Source organism: Barbus barbus (genome assembly GCF_936440315.1).
Source record: "Barbus barbus genome assembly, chromosome: 35".
NCBI lineage: Eukaryota > Metazoa > Chordata > Actinopteri > Cypriniformes > Cyprinidae > Barbus > Barbus barbus.
Genome location: NC_136763.1, coordinates 27,886,889 through 27,908,618, shown reverse-complemented (window position 1 = coordinate 27,908,618; position 21,730 = coordinate 27,886,889). Strand labels below are relative to the sequence as shown.

At 38.1% G+C, this 21,730-nt stretch overlaps 2 protein-coding genes across 2 annotated transcripts in view; one reads left to right on the top strand and one right to left on the bottom strand.

The window, feature by feature from the left end:
• LOC306855010 (synapsin-2-like) overlaps positions 1–21,730 on the bottom strand; it is a 112,840-nt gene that overhangs the window by 32,420 nt on the left and 58,690 nt on the right. The window contains exons 2-5 of the mRNA XM_079393382.1: positions 16,471–16,528; positions 10,412–10,503; positions 6,728–6,884; positions 6,397–6,486 (exon numbers count right to left, since the gene is read on the bottom strand). Coding sequence (XP_079249508.1) covers positions 6,397–6,486; positions 6,728–6,884; positions 10,412–10,503; positions 16,471–16,528 — 397 coding nt within the window. The remainder of the gene's footprint in view (positions 1–6,396; positions 6,487–6,727; positions 6,885–10,411; positions 10,504–16,470; positions 16,529–21,730) is intronic.
• Positions 802–3,518, top strand: LOC306855011 (metalloproteinase inhibitor 3-like). Its single transcript, XM_079393383.1, has 5 exons — positions 802–1,073; positions 1,527–1,600; positions 1,712–1,808; positions 2,591–2,709; positions 3,147–3,518. Exons 1-5 carry the CDS (start codon positions 950–952, stop codon positions 3,309–3,311), a joined length of 579 nt encoding a protein of 192 aa, XP_079249509.1. The 5' UTR covers positions 802–949; the 3' UTR covers positions 3,312–3,518.

Here is a 21,730-nt window from a genome sequence, read left to right as displayed (position 1 = left end):
TCTTGTAGTCTGATATAAAAAACTCTCCGACAACGAGCAAAGAAAGTATTTAATTTATTTAATTGCTTTATTTCTTCCAAAAGAATTAAAATGAGGAGAATAACTCTTTGTTTGTCCATTTTCCCGCTTCTTGCTTGGCGCTGTCACGGTTGCTAGGCGACAGGATATGAGCAACGGGTAAGGGAGGGAACTGAAAGAAGGGTAGGCTGTCCAAATTCACAAACACCGACTTCCTGGTTTCGCGGACGTCGGAGGATCCCTCCTCCTTCAACCGGGTAGGAAGGATCCTAAGGAGGATGCAGACCCTGAATTTGGACACAGCCTATGGTCGGTGGAGAGCAACTGCGCTCGACTGCAGAATCCGACACGTGCGCCTTGCGCTCGCGAGAGATTTTTGACATACGTCAGCATGACATCAGAGCAAGGCAGACCGCACTCGGACACATTTCTAACCGGCATGCATCTCGCGCTGATCACCGGTGATCGGTTCTGCGCAGATTTTGCTCATCTCAAACAAGCCTAATATCATTAATACTACTGACTTTATATTTAATGTGAATTTAACATTGAAAGTTAATGTGAATAAAAACATTGCAAGTTTGGCTACTAATAAAAAAAACAATAAATACATAAAAAACTCCACACATTCGTACACACATTTGCACTTAATTGTTTCTGACGAGAGAATGAATTCTAATGCGAACAGCCCTGGCTCTGCCTATCATCACATTCATGCAGAGGCGGTCTGCAGACGTCACGTTCAGTGAGAGGTGTGTATGGAGAAAAGTTACTGTTTTGGTCCTTTTCGAACGCCATAAATTGGGACAGCCCACGTAGAGACGCCGTGACGCAATCACAGTAAATGCGAGCTCCGAGGTGCGCCGCGGATAAAGCAAGCTGTATCTGGTCCAGAGACTCAGTCTTGCGCTGAGAGAGAGAGAGAGAGAGGATGTCTGCTGCTGTGACTCTAGCGCTGCTGTGCTTCTTCTCTGTGGCACTGAATGAACAGGTGTCCGAGGGCTGCAGATGTATTCAAAGACACCCTCAACAGCATTTCTGCGCTTCTGACATAGGTACGAGATGCTGACTGTCTTTCATGTATAACTACACATTAGGTTTATGAAAAGTGCGGTGATGGAATCTTAAAAGTTTCTAAATTGTAGTATATGACATTATTGAATCAAATCTGTTTTATTTATTTATTTTTATTTTATTTATTTATTTTCAGGAAAAAGAGCATTTTTCTTGTGTAATTCTTGTGTAAAAATGAACATTCTGTCGTCATTTATTCACCCATGTCATTTCATACCTGCATGACTTTTTCCCTGTGGAACACAAAGGAAGATATTTTGAGAAATGTCTGTGTTTTTCAATGGGCTCCAGCTTTGTTTAGCTCCCAAGTATCTTCCTTTGTGTTCAATCTTGTAAAACTTGAAATACGAAGTACTAATTATTTTTCCAGGAACTAAAAAATAAAATAAAAAAATAACACATTATTGTCACATCTGACTCTTTTTACCAATTAGTGATTCGAGCTAAGGTAGGAAAGGTGAACAAAACTCTCCCTGGATTAACTGCATTCAAAATCCAAACTATTGAGGTGAGAAAATGTACTTGACACATCATTATCCAATACAATCTTTTTAACAAGAAGTGTGTGTGTATGTATGTATATAATGATAATAATTATTATTCATTTTTATAAATCCAGACATTTAAGCAATTAGACAAGAAGATAATTCAGGTCATCTACACATCTCAGACTTCATGTGGCATTAATCTGGCCAACGGCGAGTATCTGCTGTCAGGTAAAGTCATTTACTAACTCCAGGCAGAGTTTGAGTCGAAACTGAACACCCTGATTCCTGATGCTGGTTATTAACATCAGTTGAGGCTGAAATATGCTTCACAAATGATGCCCAGATTTTTAGACCAATTTACAGTCTGGACAGAGTTTGGGCCATCTGAGTTGACAGATTTAACAGAAAACCACACTGTTTATTCATTTATTCTACTTACATTTTTTAGCTTCAGACTCTGATTTCATCCAGTCTGAGAATATCACGCGTTTGATAATATTTCAGATGATTTTAGAGCACAAATTGTTTTAACTTATCATGCATCTTATAGTAACAAGACACATTTCTGCATGAGTTTGTGGTGTTTGGAATGAGTTCAGAGTCTATTTGTTTGCAGACCTCGGTTGTTTAGTTTATGACATCCAGTTTTTCCTCTGTAACATTTACAAAGTCGGCATAGCATATTTGTTCAGATTTGATCTGTATTCCAGTCAGATCAATTAAGCTGCATGTTTCTTTTTAATAGCTCAAAAAACAGACTTAAGATCTTGATAACACACTTCATTATTAAACAGTAATTGTCCTCAGTGATGTTTCTCTCCTCAAAGAAAAGAGTGACATTATCCAGGACCTTAACACTTAAAACCAATTATAATGAAGCTCAACAGAACATGAGGGTTCAATAAGTGAGGACATGGGTACAAAAAAGTTGTATATACAGTAAAATGAACTTTAACTCTATAATTAATTGAGATGCATAAGGAAAAAAATGTTTCTTTTTTCCACCTAAGGACATGTCGAAGATGGCAGGGTCGTTGTTAATTTATGTGACCGTGTGGAGCGTTGGGACAGTATCTCCTCAGTTCAAAAGCAGTACCTCAGCATGTACAAGAGAGGCTGTGTCTGTGAGGTAATAATCCAAATCATATTTTTACAATAATTCGCTATGGTCTGAATTATGCTGAGTTCTGTGCTGTTGAAATCAAGTGGCTTTCATTTTCTCCCAACTAAATTTTCTGCCATTTTAAATGTTGTCAAACACATACTCAAACCCTGGCTCAAATCATTTTCAGAATCTTTTATAAAGATATTTAATGCAAAAATAGCAATGTTTACTGCATAAATGTTTAATTATAAGAATATGCATACATGCTTGGTAGAGAAAGACCGAACTGTGCACACCTTAAAACACAAATAAGCTTCAAGTCTCCAGAAGCCAAAAAAAAAAAAAATGAGGCTTTCTAATTTCTACTTGCAGCCCTTATACTAGCATCTGACTGTTATCATTGAGTTATTGTAGTTTTTAAAGTATTAAAACAGTCATCTCTAAAACTGTGATTTCTACAGATTTCACCCTGTACTGGAGCGTCCTGTTTGGTCAAGAGGCTTCAGAAAAAATGTCTGATGAGAGTTGATGATTCATCCAGTCTTGATTATCAAGTGGCTCTTCAGTCTATGTGCCTGCCAGGCCGTGGCGGCTTCTGCAGCTGGCAAAAACCTCTTGTTAAGTAACTACAAAAGCTCCTAAAAATGACGCCCTGAAGAACAAGAGCATCAGCTATTTGTCAGTGTGCATTTTTGCCCTTTTGTTCTCCAGAATGCTTAGAACATTTAGAAATGATTGACGTTTTAATCAAGCTTTGCAATGCAGTCAGCAAATACATACAAAACACTGTTTTCATGGAGATATGCAATCAACCATTAAACTATTTTGCATGTAAAAGCATCTGTGTGTATTTAATGGGAAATGTAAGCATGTTTATGTAGAAATGGATGTTCAAATGTGTCAAATGCATTCATCTGGTATTGTTTTTCGCTTTTCTGATGAACATTGAGTTAAAAAGGACAGTTTAATTTAAAAAAACTGCAATAACAAACGGCAACGTTTATTCCACAGAACCGCAGCCACATCAGACAACAGGAAATGTCTACTTCACTAGAAACCACAGAAACAGCAAATTAGCTTGTTTGCACAATGCAGAAAAGTGTTAATGTTTGTCAGTACCGCCAGTCTCTATACGCAGAGTACGCAGTTTGTGTATGGGACCAACTCTAAGGGGGCACCATCCCAGTTGCTCAAAAAAACCCTTCCACGCCATTCCCACATCCGTGCCCATGACCACTTGCGGCTGAATGCAAATGATCATAATTGATGGACAACTATGCCAGTGAAAAGACATCAGAAATCCGGTGCCAAGAAATAAAAACAAAGCCTGTGCGTCACTTTCAGGCTACATTCATAATCTTGTGAAACTTTTTTGAGTGTTGAGGTTAATAACTTGTTTTAATGTCAGTAATACTTTCACCACCACCTTTCACATCTAATATTCTCTCCGAATTTTCATGTTACCTAATGAAAATTGGCCATGGTTTTAACCAAAATAAAAATCATGTTTCTTGTAGCCATGGTAACCACAAATTAACCATGGTTTTGTTACTTCAAATATTAATATACAAATAATATTTTTTTTTGTGGTCACAAAAACAAACCTAAGCCAACAACAGCCTTTAAAATGACTTAAAATGCATTATATAAAAACAATGAGGCCCCTGCTGAAAAAAAACAATAGAACCATCACAAAATCACAAATAAAATCACAAATACCATTACAAACATTACAAACCATCACTTTTTAACCATTAAAACCATTAAAAAAATAGTTTTCTGTAGTGTGTTTTGGGACATATTCCAATAGGATTTATTGGTTTTAACAAGCCACCAATAGAAGGTGACCAATTACCAGTAGGGACCAACAGAGTCCATTATGTTTCCATTCAAACCAATACAAGTCGCATTATAACCAGTAAAACCATTACAAATTTTGTGATGGTGTCAATTGTTTTGTTTTTTTTCAACATTACATGTTATTACAAAAGTCTGCAAAGGGAGCCAAAGGCCTGGCCATTGCTGCGGTTACACTTACAGGACAATCAAATCCTTGTTTAATAGGCTATTGACAAAACATTTAATGTCACGGTTCATAGAATCACTGTCTCATCCTTGCTTGTCTGTTGTGGGGTGTGGCGTGAGTGGGTGTGTCTAAGCTCGTGATTACGGGCTGATCTGCCCCAGCTGTGGCTCATTACTGGGACTATTTAAGATCAGCTAAACGCTCCTCTCATTGTCAGATCCTCAGAGATTCTCGGTGTTCCTGTTCGGCCACTCTCTGCCCTGGATTTGGAGGATTCCACGGTTTCCATCCACGCTTTGCACGAGCTCCGGCCTGACTAGTGACTTTGTTGTTCTCTCAATAAACTGTTGTATATCTGCAATTGAATCCTTCTCTTGATTTCATAACATTTAATTCAAATATCCATTTAATCTTTCATTTTTGACCACCTTTTTGCTATAGATGACACAGCCTCTTTTTGAGTTTTCTCAACTTGTTATTTTAAAATTATACAACAAAAAGTTGAGAATCTCCTAAAAAAATAAGTTGAGAGAAGCTGGTTGCCTTAATTTTAAGTTGGCTCAACTTTTTGTTATACAGTGTAGGAAACATAGCCATGGAAGTGTTTCTTTTTAAGTACACTTAAGTGCCAATTATTTAATTATTATATTACCTGCAATTAATATCTGCAGATTTGCATTATACAAGAAGATCAGGCCCTTTCTCTCGGAACATGCAACACAGCTCCTTGTTCAGGCTCTTGTTCTGTCCAGACTTGATTATTGCAATGCTCTCTTGGCAGGTCTTCCAGCCAATTCTATTAAACCTCTACAATTAATCCAAAATGCCGCTGCAAGACTAATATTTATTGAGCCGAAAAGAACGCACGTCACGCCTCTGTTCATCAATTTGCACTGGCTACCAATAGCTGCTCGCATTAAATTCAAGGCATTAATGTTTGCCTACAGAACCACCACTGGCTCTGCACCCCTTTACCTAAGTTCATTAATTCAGACTCATATGCCCTCTAGAAGCTAGAATCTAGAAGATTGACCAATTCAATCCGAGCAGCCGAATCCTTACCCATCTTCAAGAAACGGCTAAAAACTCATCTGTTCCATCTTTACTTGACCCTCTAACTCTAGCACACTCTATTCTAATTGTATTTTATCTATGTCTTTTTATTAAAAAATAACAACAATAATAATAATAATTATCTGTACTGCGTTAGGCTAACCAAGACTTGTAATAGCACTTGCACGTTGTTGCTCTTTTGTTGGTTTTGATTGCTTCTTATGTCCTCATTTGTAAGTCGCTTTGGATAAAAGCGTCTGCTAAATGACTAAATAAATAAATAAATTACAATTCTATTTTAATGTACCTTTAATATTTGAAGTACACTGCAAGTGCACAGTCACTACTATTAGGCACACGCAAGGGAGTATGTTAGCAGCAGCAGTGTTTTTTTTATTTTTATCATCAGAACATTAATTTTCAGTACTACTAATCAAAGTACATAATACATTTTATTTGCCATGCCATATTGTGTTTAAACAACTCATATATAGTATACAAATAACCAAAGTGTCACATATTTTGTTCTTTCTCAAAATCGATAGCTTGCTATATTTATATACAGCTTGCCATAACAAAAATTGATTCAAATTGAGTGAAAATAATGGAAAACAAGGTGGTTTTGTACTTACCATGTCCCTGTAGTTTGAGTAGAACGTCTGATCAACAAGAGGGAATTTATCTGCTCCCAGTCTCTTGTAGATGCTGATCAGTTGAGCAAACTGGAAGAAAACAGAGAAACAGCCTGGATGAAAATATTGAAACACTGAAAGTGTCATGTGTCTATGCCACAGTGTGGTCTGATCTGAACTCACAATTATACATTATTACGCATTCAAAAATAACTGCATACCTGTATATATTCAGAACCCAGAAAACACTAGGACGTTTTAATGCTCCTCACATTGGCAAAAAAAAAGAAAGAAAGAAAAACACACGGTACAAAACAACATGTGTACTCACAGCCCATGGCTTGTCACAGAGGTTGTAAATGGATTCCAGTGAGTTGATGCTGGGGATCCCGGCATAATGCAAACCAATGATTAAATTGCGGAAGTCTTCATTCTGTGCCATGCTATAAGCGTGCTGTCGCACCAAGACGAAGTCAGGCTTGAAGGACCTGTGTGAACAATAACATATATCGAGAACAGAGCAAAAGTGTCCGTCTATTATCAACATAACATTTCAATTGAGTAGTGTTTAATTATGTACAGTTGTGATCATACGTTTACACATCCCTTGCAGAATATGGAAAATGTTAATTATTTTAACAAAATAAATAAGAGGGATCATGAAAATGTATTTTTTTATTTAGTACTGTCCTGAGTAAGCTATTTCACATAACAGATGTTTATAGTATACTCCACAAGACAAAATAATAACTGAATTTATGAAAATGACGCTGTTCAAAAGATGACATACTCTTAATACTGTATGTAGTTTCCTGGATGATCCACAACTATTTATTATGTTTTGTGATAGTTGTTCATGAGTCCCTTGTTGGTCCTGAGCAGTTCAACAGCCTGCTGTTCTTCAGAAAAATCCTGCAGTTCCTGCACATTCTTTGGTTTTCCAGCATCTTCTGCATATTTGAACCCATTCCAACAATGACTGTATGTTTTTGAAATCCATCTTTTAACACCGAGGACAATTGAGGGACTCATGAAAACACGTACTGTTGCTCAAGACGGCAACACAATGCATTCAGAGGCGGGGAGCATTCACCGAATGCATCTCAATGCATCTCAATCCAACCCCTCTGCTGATAATTCCAGAACGTCAGACCTAGCTATGAAGGCTTGAGCCATTGATAGCAGACTAATGCAGTTAATAATGAAGTTATTAGAGAGAGAAGCACGTGTGAATTTCCTCTGTGAGTCTGTTCGTCTCTCAACAGTGTTCGCCAGCAGCGTCTCTACTAATAGCCATAGCAGATAAGTTTATCTGCTTCAACAACAGCACCATTATTACCTCGCTAGTGAGAAATGTTCATAGCTTGAAGTAGCTAAACAATTTTTCTGAAATATCACATGAGCAGTGCTGACAACATGTTTCTGCACGGCTGTGTGTCTGTGGTACTGTATGTGTGTGCGTTTGTAAGGGAGAGAGAGCGGAAGAAATGGAACGTGGAGCATGTGGCAAAAACATGGAAATGATTTGTCGTTTTTAATCTTGTTGTTTACTGTATTTATTTGCTTGGTCAGTGTTGTTGAGGGTTTTGTCAAGTTCTGGTCCATATGTACTCTTTCACTTTTTAATGTTTATTTATTAAAGCAACATTTCTACAGTGAATCAGAGATGATCACTATTTGATTATTATCTATTATCACAAACTGTAAAGAAACTGGAATTTATTTTCCTCATTAGCAACACCAGGAAAAACAATCTATTTAATGCATGTGTGATACTCAGAATATGGTTATTCTAACAACTCTGCGATTATAATAAATCAGTCAGAGCTGAAATCTGTCAAAACCATTCTGTAGTTTCAGATCGTTCATTCACCAAAGGGAATGCCAGATTTGTTCATATTTGCAATTGACATGACTCAAAATTCCATTTTTGATTGTTTGTTTGTTTTAGTTGACAGAATCATCTTTATATATAGTTTAGTTACAAAATAATGTTTTGGGAGTTTGAAAGAAATCAAGTAAAAAGAGGAGAGAGAGCGAAATGGATGATACAGAGAGGTTAGAGATAGAATCATTTGAGACACTTCTATATGTGTATGTAACAGTGTTTAGATGAACTTAAAGTCTTTCACTGTACTGGGATTTCCACATGAAGAAAGCATGTACTTCATATCATGCTATGATGTACGTTAGAAACTAAATATACATATTTTCTTAAAAAGTTTGGTGTGTGACAGAAAAGAGCCAGCTACCATGTCCATATGCTGTGTGGAGCTGAGGTATGGTGTATTTATTTTGCTATACAGATGCTAGGGTGTGGCTATATAGTTTATATGGTGACATTTCAAGACTTGCCAGTCTGAATCAAAAGAACCCAACCCCATGCTCCTGCTGTACAATGTACTGGTGCTGAAATATGGCTTATTTATGTTGCTATATGGTTTCTAGGGTTCTTTAAATAATCGCTAGGGCACTGCAAGACAGTTGCCAGAGAGACATTTAAAGACTACTGGCCATTCTGAGCCAAAAGAGTCCTCCTCTCTCCTCTCTGATGTTCTGATCCAGAGATGGTCCTTTCATCATTTTTCAGTGGATGTCTATGGGGTTGTTGTTAGGGGTGCTGTAACTGGTTGCTAGGGTGTGGCTATGAAGTTATTTAACGTCTGCTTGATAGGCTAAGTCAAATGAGCCCACCCTGATCCAGAGATATGACTTTACAAATTTGGTTCCAATGTTAAGCCTATGGGAATTTTTCGCCTAGTTTTCACCCACTGAATGCTTATAACCGTACAATTTGACACCTCATTCATGAGTCTATGACAAAAGGGATGGGACAAGTCACATGCCTAAGTTTTGTCCAGAAGAACAACAATAGGTATGCAAGAGAATAGTAGTGGGGGAAAAAAGAAAGAAAAGAAAAAAAGCATGTTTTTTGACACACTCACATACACACACTCACATACACACACACTCATTAGGAGTCACGGGTAATGGGAAAATCCACCCTGACATACCCATGTAATCCCGCCTGCATGAGTAAACTGTCATTTCTCAGCCTGCACACCCACAGTGGCATAGCTGTGCATATGGTAAATTGCATTTTGGCCTGTCTTTTTGTTGAACCACATTCTGTGGTCATCATGACAGTAAATCACATCAGTTGAAGTCTTAATTTTATAACCTGTGTTTAAACACTTGAACTATGAAACACAGTTTGGCTACGTGGACTAAGTTTTTTATGCACATTTTTAGAATTTATATGCATCTTGACGGTTCCATCCAGTGTTTTTTTTTTCCTCTATTTTTTATGCAATATCCCAAAATGCTCATTAAAATTGGTGGATGGAAACACACAGACTGATGAATAAATGCTGAAAACTGCAGAAAAAAAACAGATACATGAATATTGTAACAGGGTGAACGACACGTAAGACTTGCAGATCCAAGTGCAAACTTTTATTTATAAACATAGTCAATACACAGGCAGGGTCAAACAACGGCAAACAGATATGGCATGGGCAAGACACAAGAGTGATCCTAGGGCAAGCGTGGGTTGACAATCGGCGAACAATATCCAACAGGGCAAAGCAGAGGAATAATCCAGGTACACAAGCAATGATCCAAACGAGAGGCAAACAAAGTCCGAACGGCAAGGCAAAGGTTAATGCAGGAAACACGGGCAGGAATCAAAACACAAGAAAACTAGCAAGGAAAGACTAACAACTGAGTGGGCTCCGTAGAGTAGCTATCGCTAAGATATACGCTAAACAATACTCTGCAGAGGGGAAGAGGAAGTCCATGGTTTATGTAGGGTGTGTCGTCAGTGCAATGGATGATGGGAATTGTAGTCTGAGGTGGCGTGCAACAGTTAATGTAGTGCAAGAGTCCCTGTTGTGAGTGAGTGAACTCTGGTGGTGAGCGAATGGAAGTTCATGGTCAGGATTCAAGACAAATATGATGGACTCATATTGGCCTCACTGCTGTATTTTCTAAAGATTATTGATGTTGAACTCACCGAACCACTTTTGTTCCATTTCTGATCACTTGCATGTCCACACTGCATGTGCCATTAGCATGAGCCACAAGGTTGATCTCCGAGAACTCGGCCTGAAACAAACAGGAACATACAAATAAATATACATTATTTTGATAGTCCACATACCTTCTGATGTTCATTCATCGTTATTTTGCTCTATAACTTGTAGTAAACTGGAAGAGATGAATAGTTGCTGCTTCAGTTATACAGGCAGATAGAGCGATCCATCATGCCACATCAAAAGAGTGCCAAAATGGCATTTAATGTTTAGATTGTGTGATAAAATTAAGAGAATTCAAAAGCTGAGAATCTGTTTCTTATCAGCAGTAAAAAAAAACAAAAAAAAAAACCCACAAAGCTTATTGTGATTATTGGATGACTACAAAAATTGTAGTTAACAGAAAACAGCAGACTTAAAGATTGATTTTGCATTTAAGAATTTACATAGAAATACATAGGGCCAGATTTACTAAGCATCCTACTAATTCATATATTTAATAAGGTCAGGCGCAAAAATAACCGCCTTTTTAGCACTAATTCTTCACTACGTGTTTTTAGTAAGACCTGACAGTACTATTTTTAACGCCAAAAGACAGCTTGAATTGGCACAAGATGTTAGTAAATCTGGCCTTTAAATTTAGAAGGAACATCCGTTTTTGGGATATTCAGTTACCTTGCATCGGCCTCACTTCTCTCTTACATTTTCTACATCATATACTGTACATGTGTGTGGAGCAAGTTGAGACTGACTGGGAGTCGAGGGGGAAGAGATGTGCATGCACAGGTGATGTTCTCTGCCCAACTGCTTTTTTTCAATAAGCAAACTTACATGTCATGATAAACATCAGTTTTAATACCATGATATACCGTGATACTGATATACCGCCACAATCCTACTTTAGTCATTCTTCTGACTATAAGTGACTTTGCATCTCCCTGTCAACTAAAGCCCTATTCGGACAGTAATTGTTTCTCATGTGGATGTCTATAAAAATACATTTACATGGCACCTCAGTAATAAAACTCATTGTCAGGACACAGGCTAGGAGACACAGAGGAATGTGGTCAAACAGGGAACTTTATTGAAAGGGTCAGAAGGAACCGGGTAGTTGAGTGAGTGAAGTCCAATGTGACTAGGTGCTGGTAGTTTGGCTTGCCGTGGCAGGGGAATGAGCCGAGATCACTTGCAGGAATCCAAGGAGCGGAGAAGAATCAACGGGAACTCTGGGGTAAGTAAACACACAAGGTAAGTATAGAGGGTCTGGCTAGGTTCGGGTTGTGAACGGTAGACCAGGCGATCTGTGATTGAGTGGAGTGTGACTTTAGAGGTGGCTTGATTGGAGATCGGCAGGTGCAGATGATCAGAATGCAGGTGAGTGTGATCTTGGGTAAGTGGTGCCTGATGACTGAGGTGACTGAGACTCACTGACCCTCATGGATTCAGATGGCGATTTATTCAGTCTAAAAGCGAGTTCTGTGATCCTCCAAACCCAGGAACATGCAGATCACCTACCCATTACATTATTGTCTGTAAATAAAATGTCATAAGCTTGGAATAATAAGAATAAATTAATCTTAACCTAATAATATCCTTCTTATAATCTGATTATTTATATCTGTTTAAAAATATGAAAATAGACACGCTATATTGAAATGGTTTTCTGTCTTGCACTTTATCTCTCAACATGATGGATGTCATTAATATGTGCAGATTAGCAGAAATAAGTTAAAGCAACCACTGATTTACATAAGGTAAACATAAAGCTGCTTGGTTTATATTTTTCTGTATGTAATTGTAGGCCTATATAATACATATTTTAAAATTGTATTGCACACCTTTTGCTGCCATAATAATGGACTATTTCAAATGTTTGTGTGCTTTTCGTCTCTTTCTTCTTTTTGTTATTATTAACAGTTCTGTGGTGGAGCAGTTATGAAATATTGTTCTTGTAAATACTTCCAATTATTTTTTTATTTTTTTACAGTAATAAATATGCATGCAAATTACAGTGAAGTGCAACATTTACCATACAGTGTTCGGCAGTGGTCAAAAAGGATTTAAACAGTGAATCTTCAATTGATTTCTTGTAAACTCAGAGATGTGGATTTGGGCAGCAGTTAAATTACCACACAACTTTGGTGTTTGTCAAAAAACAGTAGGTAATTCGGCCAGGGATTTTTATTCAGGCAGCAATAAAATCACCAACTGACCCCTGTAAATGTTGAAAACTAGACTTACTTTAGGGCTAGTAGAATATTAAGCAGACAGACTACAAGTAATCCAATGGCTGTAGTTGACATCTACTGTTTTTGCAAAGCAAATGCATGAAGTGGACTATCAAAATAAAGTGTTACCTAAATATGTTATATCTGCTGTTATAATCATGACAAGGATCTCAAATTCTACACGTATATTCAGTGTTTACAATTTTGGTGTACTCAGTCAAACTTGAAATATTTATTAGTTTTCATGTAAATATCTACTTTAATAGGCTACCTGTTTGTGCTGCTTCTTCAAAATGGTCCATAAACTTTCCTTTTTAGAGTCATTGACTCTTCTGATTATTTTTAATCAAGATGAGTAAATAATAGCATGTACTGTAAATTGTCTTCAAAAGGCATTATTATCTGTTGAAATTAAAGCTTGGCTTTTTAAAATATGAATTATTAGTAAGATTAATACTATTATTATGCCAAACATATAACATATAAAAGATAACAGGAGCTCCTGTCTGCATGCGGTTCTGAAGATCCTTCTGAAGAATATCATAGTTTTCATTATTATTCATTACAATTTAAAAACTGTACAGAAATTTAATAGCTCTATTCCCACTGATATTTATTTGATTGCATCATCTAAGGCGTTGACAGCATTTATCTGAAATGATCCTGTTTGAGGCAGATCTCTAATATCATAATCCATTGCATAATCAAACGGTAATTTGGTTACACCAACAATATTTGGCATCATTGACACGTAAACTTGTACAACCTGTGCCTTTTTTTTAATCTAAACTGTTCCTTTAACTCTAATAGTTGTGGACAAGTTGGAGAATGTTTACTTTTTGCAAACTAAACTGAAACTAAATGAAGAAAAAAATGAAACAAAGAAAAAATGATACAAAGTGACCTGCACAGTTTAACTCTATATTTTCTATAGTAAATGAATGTAACACCACCTTGATTTGCTAATTGCGTATTGCATTATTCAGCAGGCAGAGTAATGGCCTTGTGCTACATTAGTCATTAAATAAGCACCAGTAGGTGTGAATCGTGTCCTGTAACTGTGCCCTTCCTTCTCATCATTGTGGGCTTGTTAACATTCATCTGTTATGCAATGTGAGCAGCAACATTTCAGGTTTATACGCAGACACAATAAAACAGGCTATGGGAAGCTGTCTCATATTTTTCATGCTTAATTATTGCAGAATGGTCATTCATTGGTAATATAATATCCAGTTATATTGTTGCAGGCTTTAGTCACAGGGGTTTGCTTTATTGAGCGTTTGGCAGAAGACACATTCTGAAGGACTGAAGGCATCTAAATAAATGTTACTCTTTATAATGATTTGTTCTCAATAAATTGTGCAATTTAATTATGGAATTTTTGCCGTGCTCACATTAACTACTGACATTTGTACAAGACCAAACGAGTTCACAGGAGACAGGATGATGCTCACAGTCACATACAGGCAGTGATAAATATGTGATTTGCTGGAATAAAGCAGACAGGAGGCCAAAAGTCAGAGGTGTGTTCGCAAGCAGAAGTGACCAGCGAACTGCAAGTTAATGAACTCCAACCGCAGCTCTATTATCTATATGTTCTTGATCAATAGCTAATTTCCACTATTACTCTTGGCCTTTTCTATGGGTAAAGGGCATGCAGAAAATCACAAGTATTGGCACAATTCAGATCAATAGCATTGGCTTCCAATTAGCAATGTGTGGTCTAGAATTTCAATGATGCCATGTGTCTGAAAATGACCTGGGAGTATTTTTACTTTGTAACTAAAAGCTATTTTAAAGGATTGCATGGCTATAAAGACAATGGAGCAGTCAGTCTAGACTTATAAGGACGTGGTGATCATTTCTGAATGGTGCAGTAACTGAAACATAAGTTTTCTACCGTGACACAGTGTTGCTTAGGCACAGGACCCCCATAAATATGGGATTCAAAGTCTAAACTTTTTGAGTCTCAAACCTTTCACCATCACATATTGAGCTGTGATGTAAAAGATAGACTTAAAATCAATTGGATGCTTTTAAAAGCTTAACAAAATTGTCACTGGCAAAAATCCGGTATGAAATACTGAAATACTGGCAGTCTACGTTGCATGCTGCAAATTTATTTTGCCAGAATACACAAATATTTTGGAATGACCCATCGATGGAGAATGAAGATTTTTGCCCCAAAATTGGTGTAGTTGTGACATTTACCAGCATGAGCTGGATCACACACACACACACACACACACACACACACACACACAGATAGGTATTTTTTATCATTATGGTTTCATTCCATAGGCATAACAGTTTTTACACTGTAAAACATGTATTTTCTATCCTCTTACCCTAACCCTACACCTAATCCTACTCCTCATAGGAAACTTTCTGCATTTATAGATTTTAAAAACACTTAATTCTGTATAATTTATAAGCTTGTTTTCTCACAGGGACCTAAAAAATGTATCCACAAAGTCAAAATTTACTGTTATTACTAGGGTCCCTATCTGTTTTATTTTTTCCCATATTCCATTTTCTCCATTTTAATTTTCTGGATTCCTTTTTTTTTTTTTAATGATTACATTTTATTAATCAAAAAATATGTCATATTAATTGATATCATGAAACTTACCAAATTTAACAGCAATTTATGAAAAGATTAACAAGAATTACTATTTATCTTAATTTTTTTTCTTAAATCTAGTTATATTTTTAGTTTTCCATTAATTTTCTGGATTAATACTCTAGTCTAAAGCATCTCTAAATGATTGATTTTACAATGTATATATATATATAAATTTTTTTTACAGGTTTTTATATTTTTCTGGTAAATAAATTCTGGAAAATATTTTTTCTGGGACATAATGCTTTAATAATTATTTTAGTAGTAGTTATAGTACTATCATTACAGAATGATACAGAAACATACAGAATTACCAAATTAAATATATAAAGGTTCTGCAATATATAAATATATTGTGCAATCTTAATTTCCTGTAGAGCTTTGCAACGATTTGTATCGTAAAAAAGCGCTATACAAATAAACTTGAACTTGAACTTGAACTTATCATTACATACATTTCTGTCTCAGTTTCTTCAAGTTAAACCAAACTTTTATTTCTTATTATATATTCTTCTATTTTATTTTAGTTTCCCTGTTCATATGATATGACAATAGTTTTTCTAAAAAAAAAAACTGTAAAATGCTGTTCATGTGTTTATGTCCTCATATATTGAGGTGCAGACACTGGAGTGTGTGTGTAGTAAAATAAACCATGCGTCTGCGCCATTCATTCAGACAGAGACACGCAGAACACGCAGAATTCATATTTAAATAGTCTTTTGCGGCTTAATATTCACAGTCACTAGTCCATATCAATAACTAATCAATATTCATAATTTAAGTGTACTGACCTGCTTTTGAGATATCCATTCAAAATTTGGTAAAATCCGTAACCTTCAGCGTTATACAGATACATTTTTATGGCTGGATTCTGCGTTTCCCACATTGCAGAAATCAGAGGGCTATATCACTATCCTTGGGACATTTGGTCCTCGTACCATGTGAATACTAGTACACGCACACACACACACACACGCACACACACACACACACACACACACAACATCTCAAAATATGTTTTGCACCACGCCTAGAAAGGATGCAATAGTGCAATATGCACTATAGTTTAATAATGAACAGAGACTTGTTTGTGGGTGTTAGCAAATCAGTTGAAAGCTCAATATTTAAATGGTTTGTGTGATCAAGCTGAGAGGAACACCCTGGTATAAAGCTATAACAGATGCTTTACCTGCTCAACTTTGACATCATAATCTCCTTGTACCTTCTTCCCACGAAATATCTTTGCCCTGAAAGACAAAAAAAAAAAAAAAAAGGTATTTGTGAATCAATTCATGCATGTGTGTAGTGTTGTTCAGTCAGTTTATGCAAAAACAATTCAACATCATTTACAAGCCTGCTGCTATAATGACTGGAAAAACAATCAAATAAACTGCGTAATTGCGGAGCTGGCTGCTGAGAACTGATGGCAATGCAAACATCTGCTGTTTTGAAGCAGAGTTCCAATCGTTGGATTTTGCACTCCTTTTTGATAAGTGTGCACATTTCTGCATCTCGTTCATGCTCTCCTTTCACTCGCTCGAGCTTGTGCTTGGGTGTTATATGAGCAGTCACAGAGAAAGCAATTTGATGGCTTGCTTTGAGCATACAATCGGGTAAAGATGAGAAGCAATTGCAAAACAGGCCAGAGAAAATAGATAAAAGAATGAAAGAATTCAGATATCTGATGTGATCAGTGTCTTTCTTAATTACTGTGCTGAAAAAGCAACACCAAATCCAGAGGCACACTCTCGACATATCTTTCTGAGAATCTGCGTTTGCTTTTGCATAATGTTCCAGCACATAATGCAATATTGTCAGTTAATGTGAAGCAATAACATGCTGACACAATCTCGGTGTAAAACGTTCCCATACTATACGGGTCAGAAGAGATGTTTGCACAGAAACAAGGGTTGATTGTGCAATGCTGCCATCTAAAGGAAATGCAATATTATGTCAGAGAATATAGATGGCAGCATCCTCAATGCACAAATTCATTTAACATTGATTCAGGAATGTTTTGTGCAATACAACAAAGAGAAACAAAGAAAGCTGTTCAATGACCAATGCCAGTGAAGCATGCTGATACCACCATTTGGTTGATTTCAATTTTGGCAGCATTAAAAGCAAAACACCTGCGTGGCTGCATCCCATCAAACAGAAGATGTTTGGACCAGAAACAATCCCATAATACAAAACCAACAGTCAAGAGTTTTCCATAGTGTAATGACTGTGTAGACACCGTGAGGAAAACAAAAATTAAAAAATAATCTCTTTGTCACACAGTCCAGCATTGCTTCATGTCAAAATAAGTGGACTTTACTAAGGCAAGTATCACTATTTCTATGCTGGATGATACACCCACCCAGAACACAGCAATGCACTGAAAACCATTCAGAGCACCTTAGCAAAACAAAGTGTACCCCGGTAACCAATCATAACTACCTAGTAACCGAATAGCAGAGCAAAGCACAAAACAGCATAGAAACCACATAGCAACAGCCACCCACATCACTCCATCATCACCACCATCATCATCATCTCCAGCATAGAAATAGTGATACTTGCCTTAGCAAAGTCCACTTATTCTGACAAGCTCAGGAACAAATTCTCTTCCAGTGATCCTGCTTCAGTGTGGTTAGGAATGAAGGACATCACCAGCTACAAAACACCATCCCCCAGCACTCTGGAGAATCAACACCTGGCAGACGACTTAAACAAGTTCTTTTGTCGTTTTGAACGATCACCCCACACCCACCCAGAACACCTCTCCACACAACCATTCACACCTCCAGCAACCCCTCTCTCCCCCACACCTACAATTCAAATCAGTGAAGAAGATGTGTGCCAGGTCTTCAGGAAGAACAAAAGAAGGAAAGCACCTGGTCCAGATGGTGTGTCACCAGCCTGCCTAAAAATCTGTGCTGATCAGCTGGCCCCCATCTTCACACAGATCTTCAACAGATCACTGGAGCTGTGTGAAGTCCCCTCATGCTTCAAACGCTCCACCATCATCCCCGTCCCAAAGAAACCCCAAATTACTGGACTTAATGACTACAGACCTGTGGCCCTAACGTCTGTAGCCATGAAATCATTTGAAAGACTGGTTTTGGCTTATCTGAAGGACATCACTGGACCCTTACTGGACCCCCTGCAGTTTGCCTACAGAGCAAACAGGTCTGTGGATGATTCAGTCAACATGGGACTGCACTTCATCCTGCAGCATCTGGACAGACCAGGGACTTATGTGAGGATCCTGTTTGTGGACTTCAGCTCCGCTTTTAACACCATTATCACGGAAACCCTTCAAAATAAACTAACTCAGCTCTCCGTCCCCACCTCCGTCTGCCAGTGGATCACCAGTTTCCTGACAGACAGACAGCAGTTAGTAAAGCTTGGTAAATTCACATCCAGCATTCGTACCATCAGCACTGGAGCTCCTCAGGGCTACGTTCTCTCCCCACTACTCTTCTCCCTCTACACCAACGACTGCACATCTAAAGACCCCTCTGTCAAGCTCCTGAAGTTTGCAGACGACACCACACTGATCGGCCTCATCCAGGACGGTGACGAGTCTGCTTACAGACAGGAGGTTAAGGAGCTGGCTGTCTGGTGCAGTCTCAACAACCTGGAGCTTAACACGCTCAAAACTGTGGAGATGATTGTGGACTTCAGGAGAAACCCCCCTGCTCTCCCCCCACTCACCATCATGAACAGCACTGTGACTGCAGTGGAGTCATTCAGATTCCTGGGCACCACCATCTCTCAGGACCTGAAGTGGGATATTCACATTGACTCCATTGTCAGGAAGGCCCAGCAGAGGTTGTACTTTCTGCGCCAGCTGAGGAAGTTCAACCTGCCACAGGAGCTGCTGAAACAGTTCTACTCCGCCATCATCGAATCCATCCTCTGCACCTCAATAACTGTCTGGTTCAGCTCAGCTACCAAATCTGACCTCAGAAGACTACGGAGGGTAGTCCGGACTGCTGAGCGAATCATTGGTACAACCCTCCCCACTCTCCAAGAACTGTACTTATCCAGAGTGAGCAAAAGGGCTGGCAAAATCACTCTGGACCCCTCACACCCAGCACACAACCTCTTTGAACTGTTACCATCTGGTCGACGCTACAGAGCTCTGTGCACCAGAACGACCAGACACAGGAACAGTTTCTTCCCTTAGTCAATCCATCTCATGAACACTCAATAATAAACGTGGAACACACAACTAATACATTATCCATTCACCACACTCACTTATTTTATTTTTATTTTTCTCATTTCTAATTTGCACATACTTGACCTGTACATACATAGTTGTCTATATTATATACTATATATTGTGTTTTTTTTTTTTTTTTGCTGCTTTGTACATTGGTTATTGGCTAATTCTTTAAATTATTTTTTTTTTTTATTATCTGTGTCCTGTCTTGTTACTGTCTTTCTGTTGCACTGTGGAGCTTCTGTCACTACAACAAATTCCTTGTATGTGTAAACATACTTGGCCAATAAAGCTCATTCTGATTCTGATTCTGATTCTGATTCTGATTCTGATCACTGTGGAAGTGAGTTCTGCTCACATAAGCAGCGTTCAGGAGTATCAGCACTCCAGCATTATGCATGTGCTTTTTTCTCTGTCAGCGGTAGCATTTGTGAGTAAATAAATAAATAAGATAGCAGCTGTCTGTTAGAGAACAGACCGGCTGCAGGCAAACACTAATAAATGTTGTCATGAAATGCAAGAGAATTCCCAGAAAGGTGTAAAGCTGCTACAGGCCTGCATCATCGTGAACAAGAGCACTAACTACCAGAGAAAATGAACACGAGCAACACACTCTTAAAAATAACACTCCCAAAAGCGTGTTTGCACAGCGATACAATAGAAGGACCATTTTTGGTTTCCCAAAGAACCATTATTTTCTAACCATTAATGACATTTTAATAAGCTAAGGAACATTGTGTGCAATGGAAATGTTCCACGTATGTTTAAGGCTCTTCAGGGACCCAATCTTACCATATATGACCTCTCTCATATTGAGTGTAATATCAAGACACACACTGCAGTCCTGCACTCATCAAAGCAGCATTTGGTCGTCATCAGGGCAGGAACTCATATAAGTGATGGTGTCCATGACCAGTGAAGCTTCAGCAATCTCAGTCTCCATGAACTACAGCGAGTCTGGCTGCATTCACTGCAGCTTTGGACCGCTTTCAAATGAACACACAAAAACAAACCAGGCAAGCTTGAGGCAACATGACAGTGAAAAGGGTTTAGGTTTGCTTTCTTATTGTCAGCTCACAGTCAAGTCATTACAACAACAACTTCACTTCTTTGGGCTCAAATAACCCTAATTTTTACAACCTGAATTCCAGAAATGTTGGGACGTTTTTAAAATTTGAATAAAATGAAAACTAAAAGACTTTCAAATAACATGAGCCAATATTTTATTCAAAATAGAACATAGAGAATGTAACAAATGTTTAAACAGACATTTTACACTTTTATGCACTAAATGAGCTCATTTCAAATTTGATGCCTGCTACAGGTCTCAAAAAAGTTGGCACGGGGGCAACAAAGGGCTGAAAAAGCAAGAAATTTTGAAAAGATTCAGCTGGGAGAACATCTAGCAACTAATTAAGGTCTGTAACATGATTAGCTATAAAAGAGATGTCTTAGAGAGGCAAAGGCTCTCAGAAGTAAAGATGGGCAGAGGCTCTCCAATCTGAGAAAGAGTGTATAAAAAGATTGTGGAATACGTCAGGCTTTATGTCAGGAATACGAAAAGACTTTGCAAATCTCATCATCTGCAGTGCATAACATCATCAAACGATTCAGAGAAACTGGAGAAATCTCTGTACGTAAGAGATAAGGCCGAAGACCTTTGTTGGATGCCCGTGGTCTTCGGGCCCTCAGACGACACTGCATCACTCATTGGCTTGACTCTGTCATTGACATTACTAAATGGGCCCAGGAATACTTCCAGAAACCACTGTCGGTAAACACAATCCACCGTGCCCTCTGCAGATGCCAACTAAAGCTCTATCATGCAAAAAGGAAGCCATATGTGAACATGGTCCAGAAGCGCCGTCGTGTCCTGTGGGCCAAGGCTCATTTAAAATGGACTGTTTCAAAGTGGAAAAGTGTTCTATGGTCAGACGAGTCCAAATTTGACATTCTTGTTGGAAATCACGGACGCCGTGTCCTCCGGGCTAAAGAGGAGGGAGACCTTCCAGCGTGTCATCAGTGTTCAGTTCAAAAGCCAGCATCTCTGATGGTATGGGGGTTCATAAGTTCATACGGTATGGGCAGCTCGCATGTTTTGGAAGGCCCTATGAATGATGAAAGGTATATAAAGGTTTTTGAGCAATATATGCTCCCCTCCAGACAACATGTATTTCAGCAAAACCACATACTGCACCTATTACAACAGCATGGCTTCGTAGTAGAAGAGTCC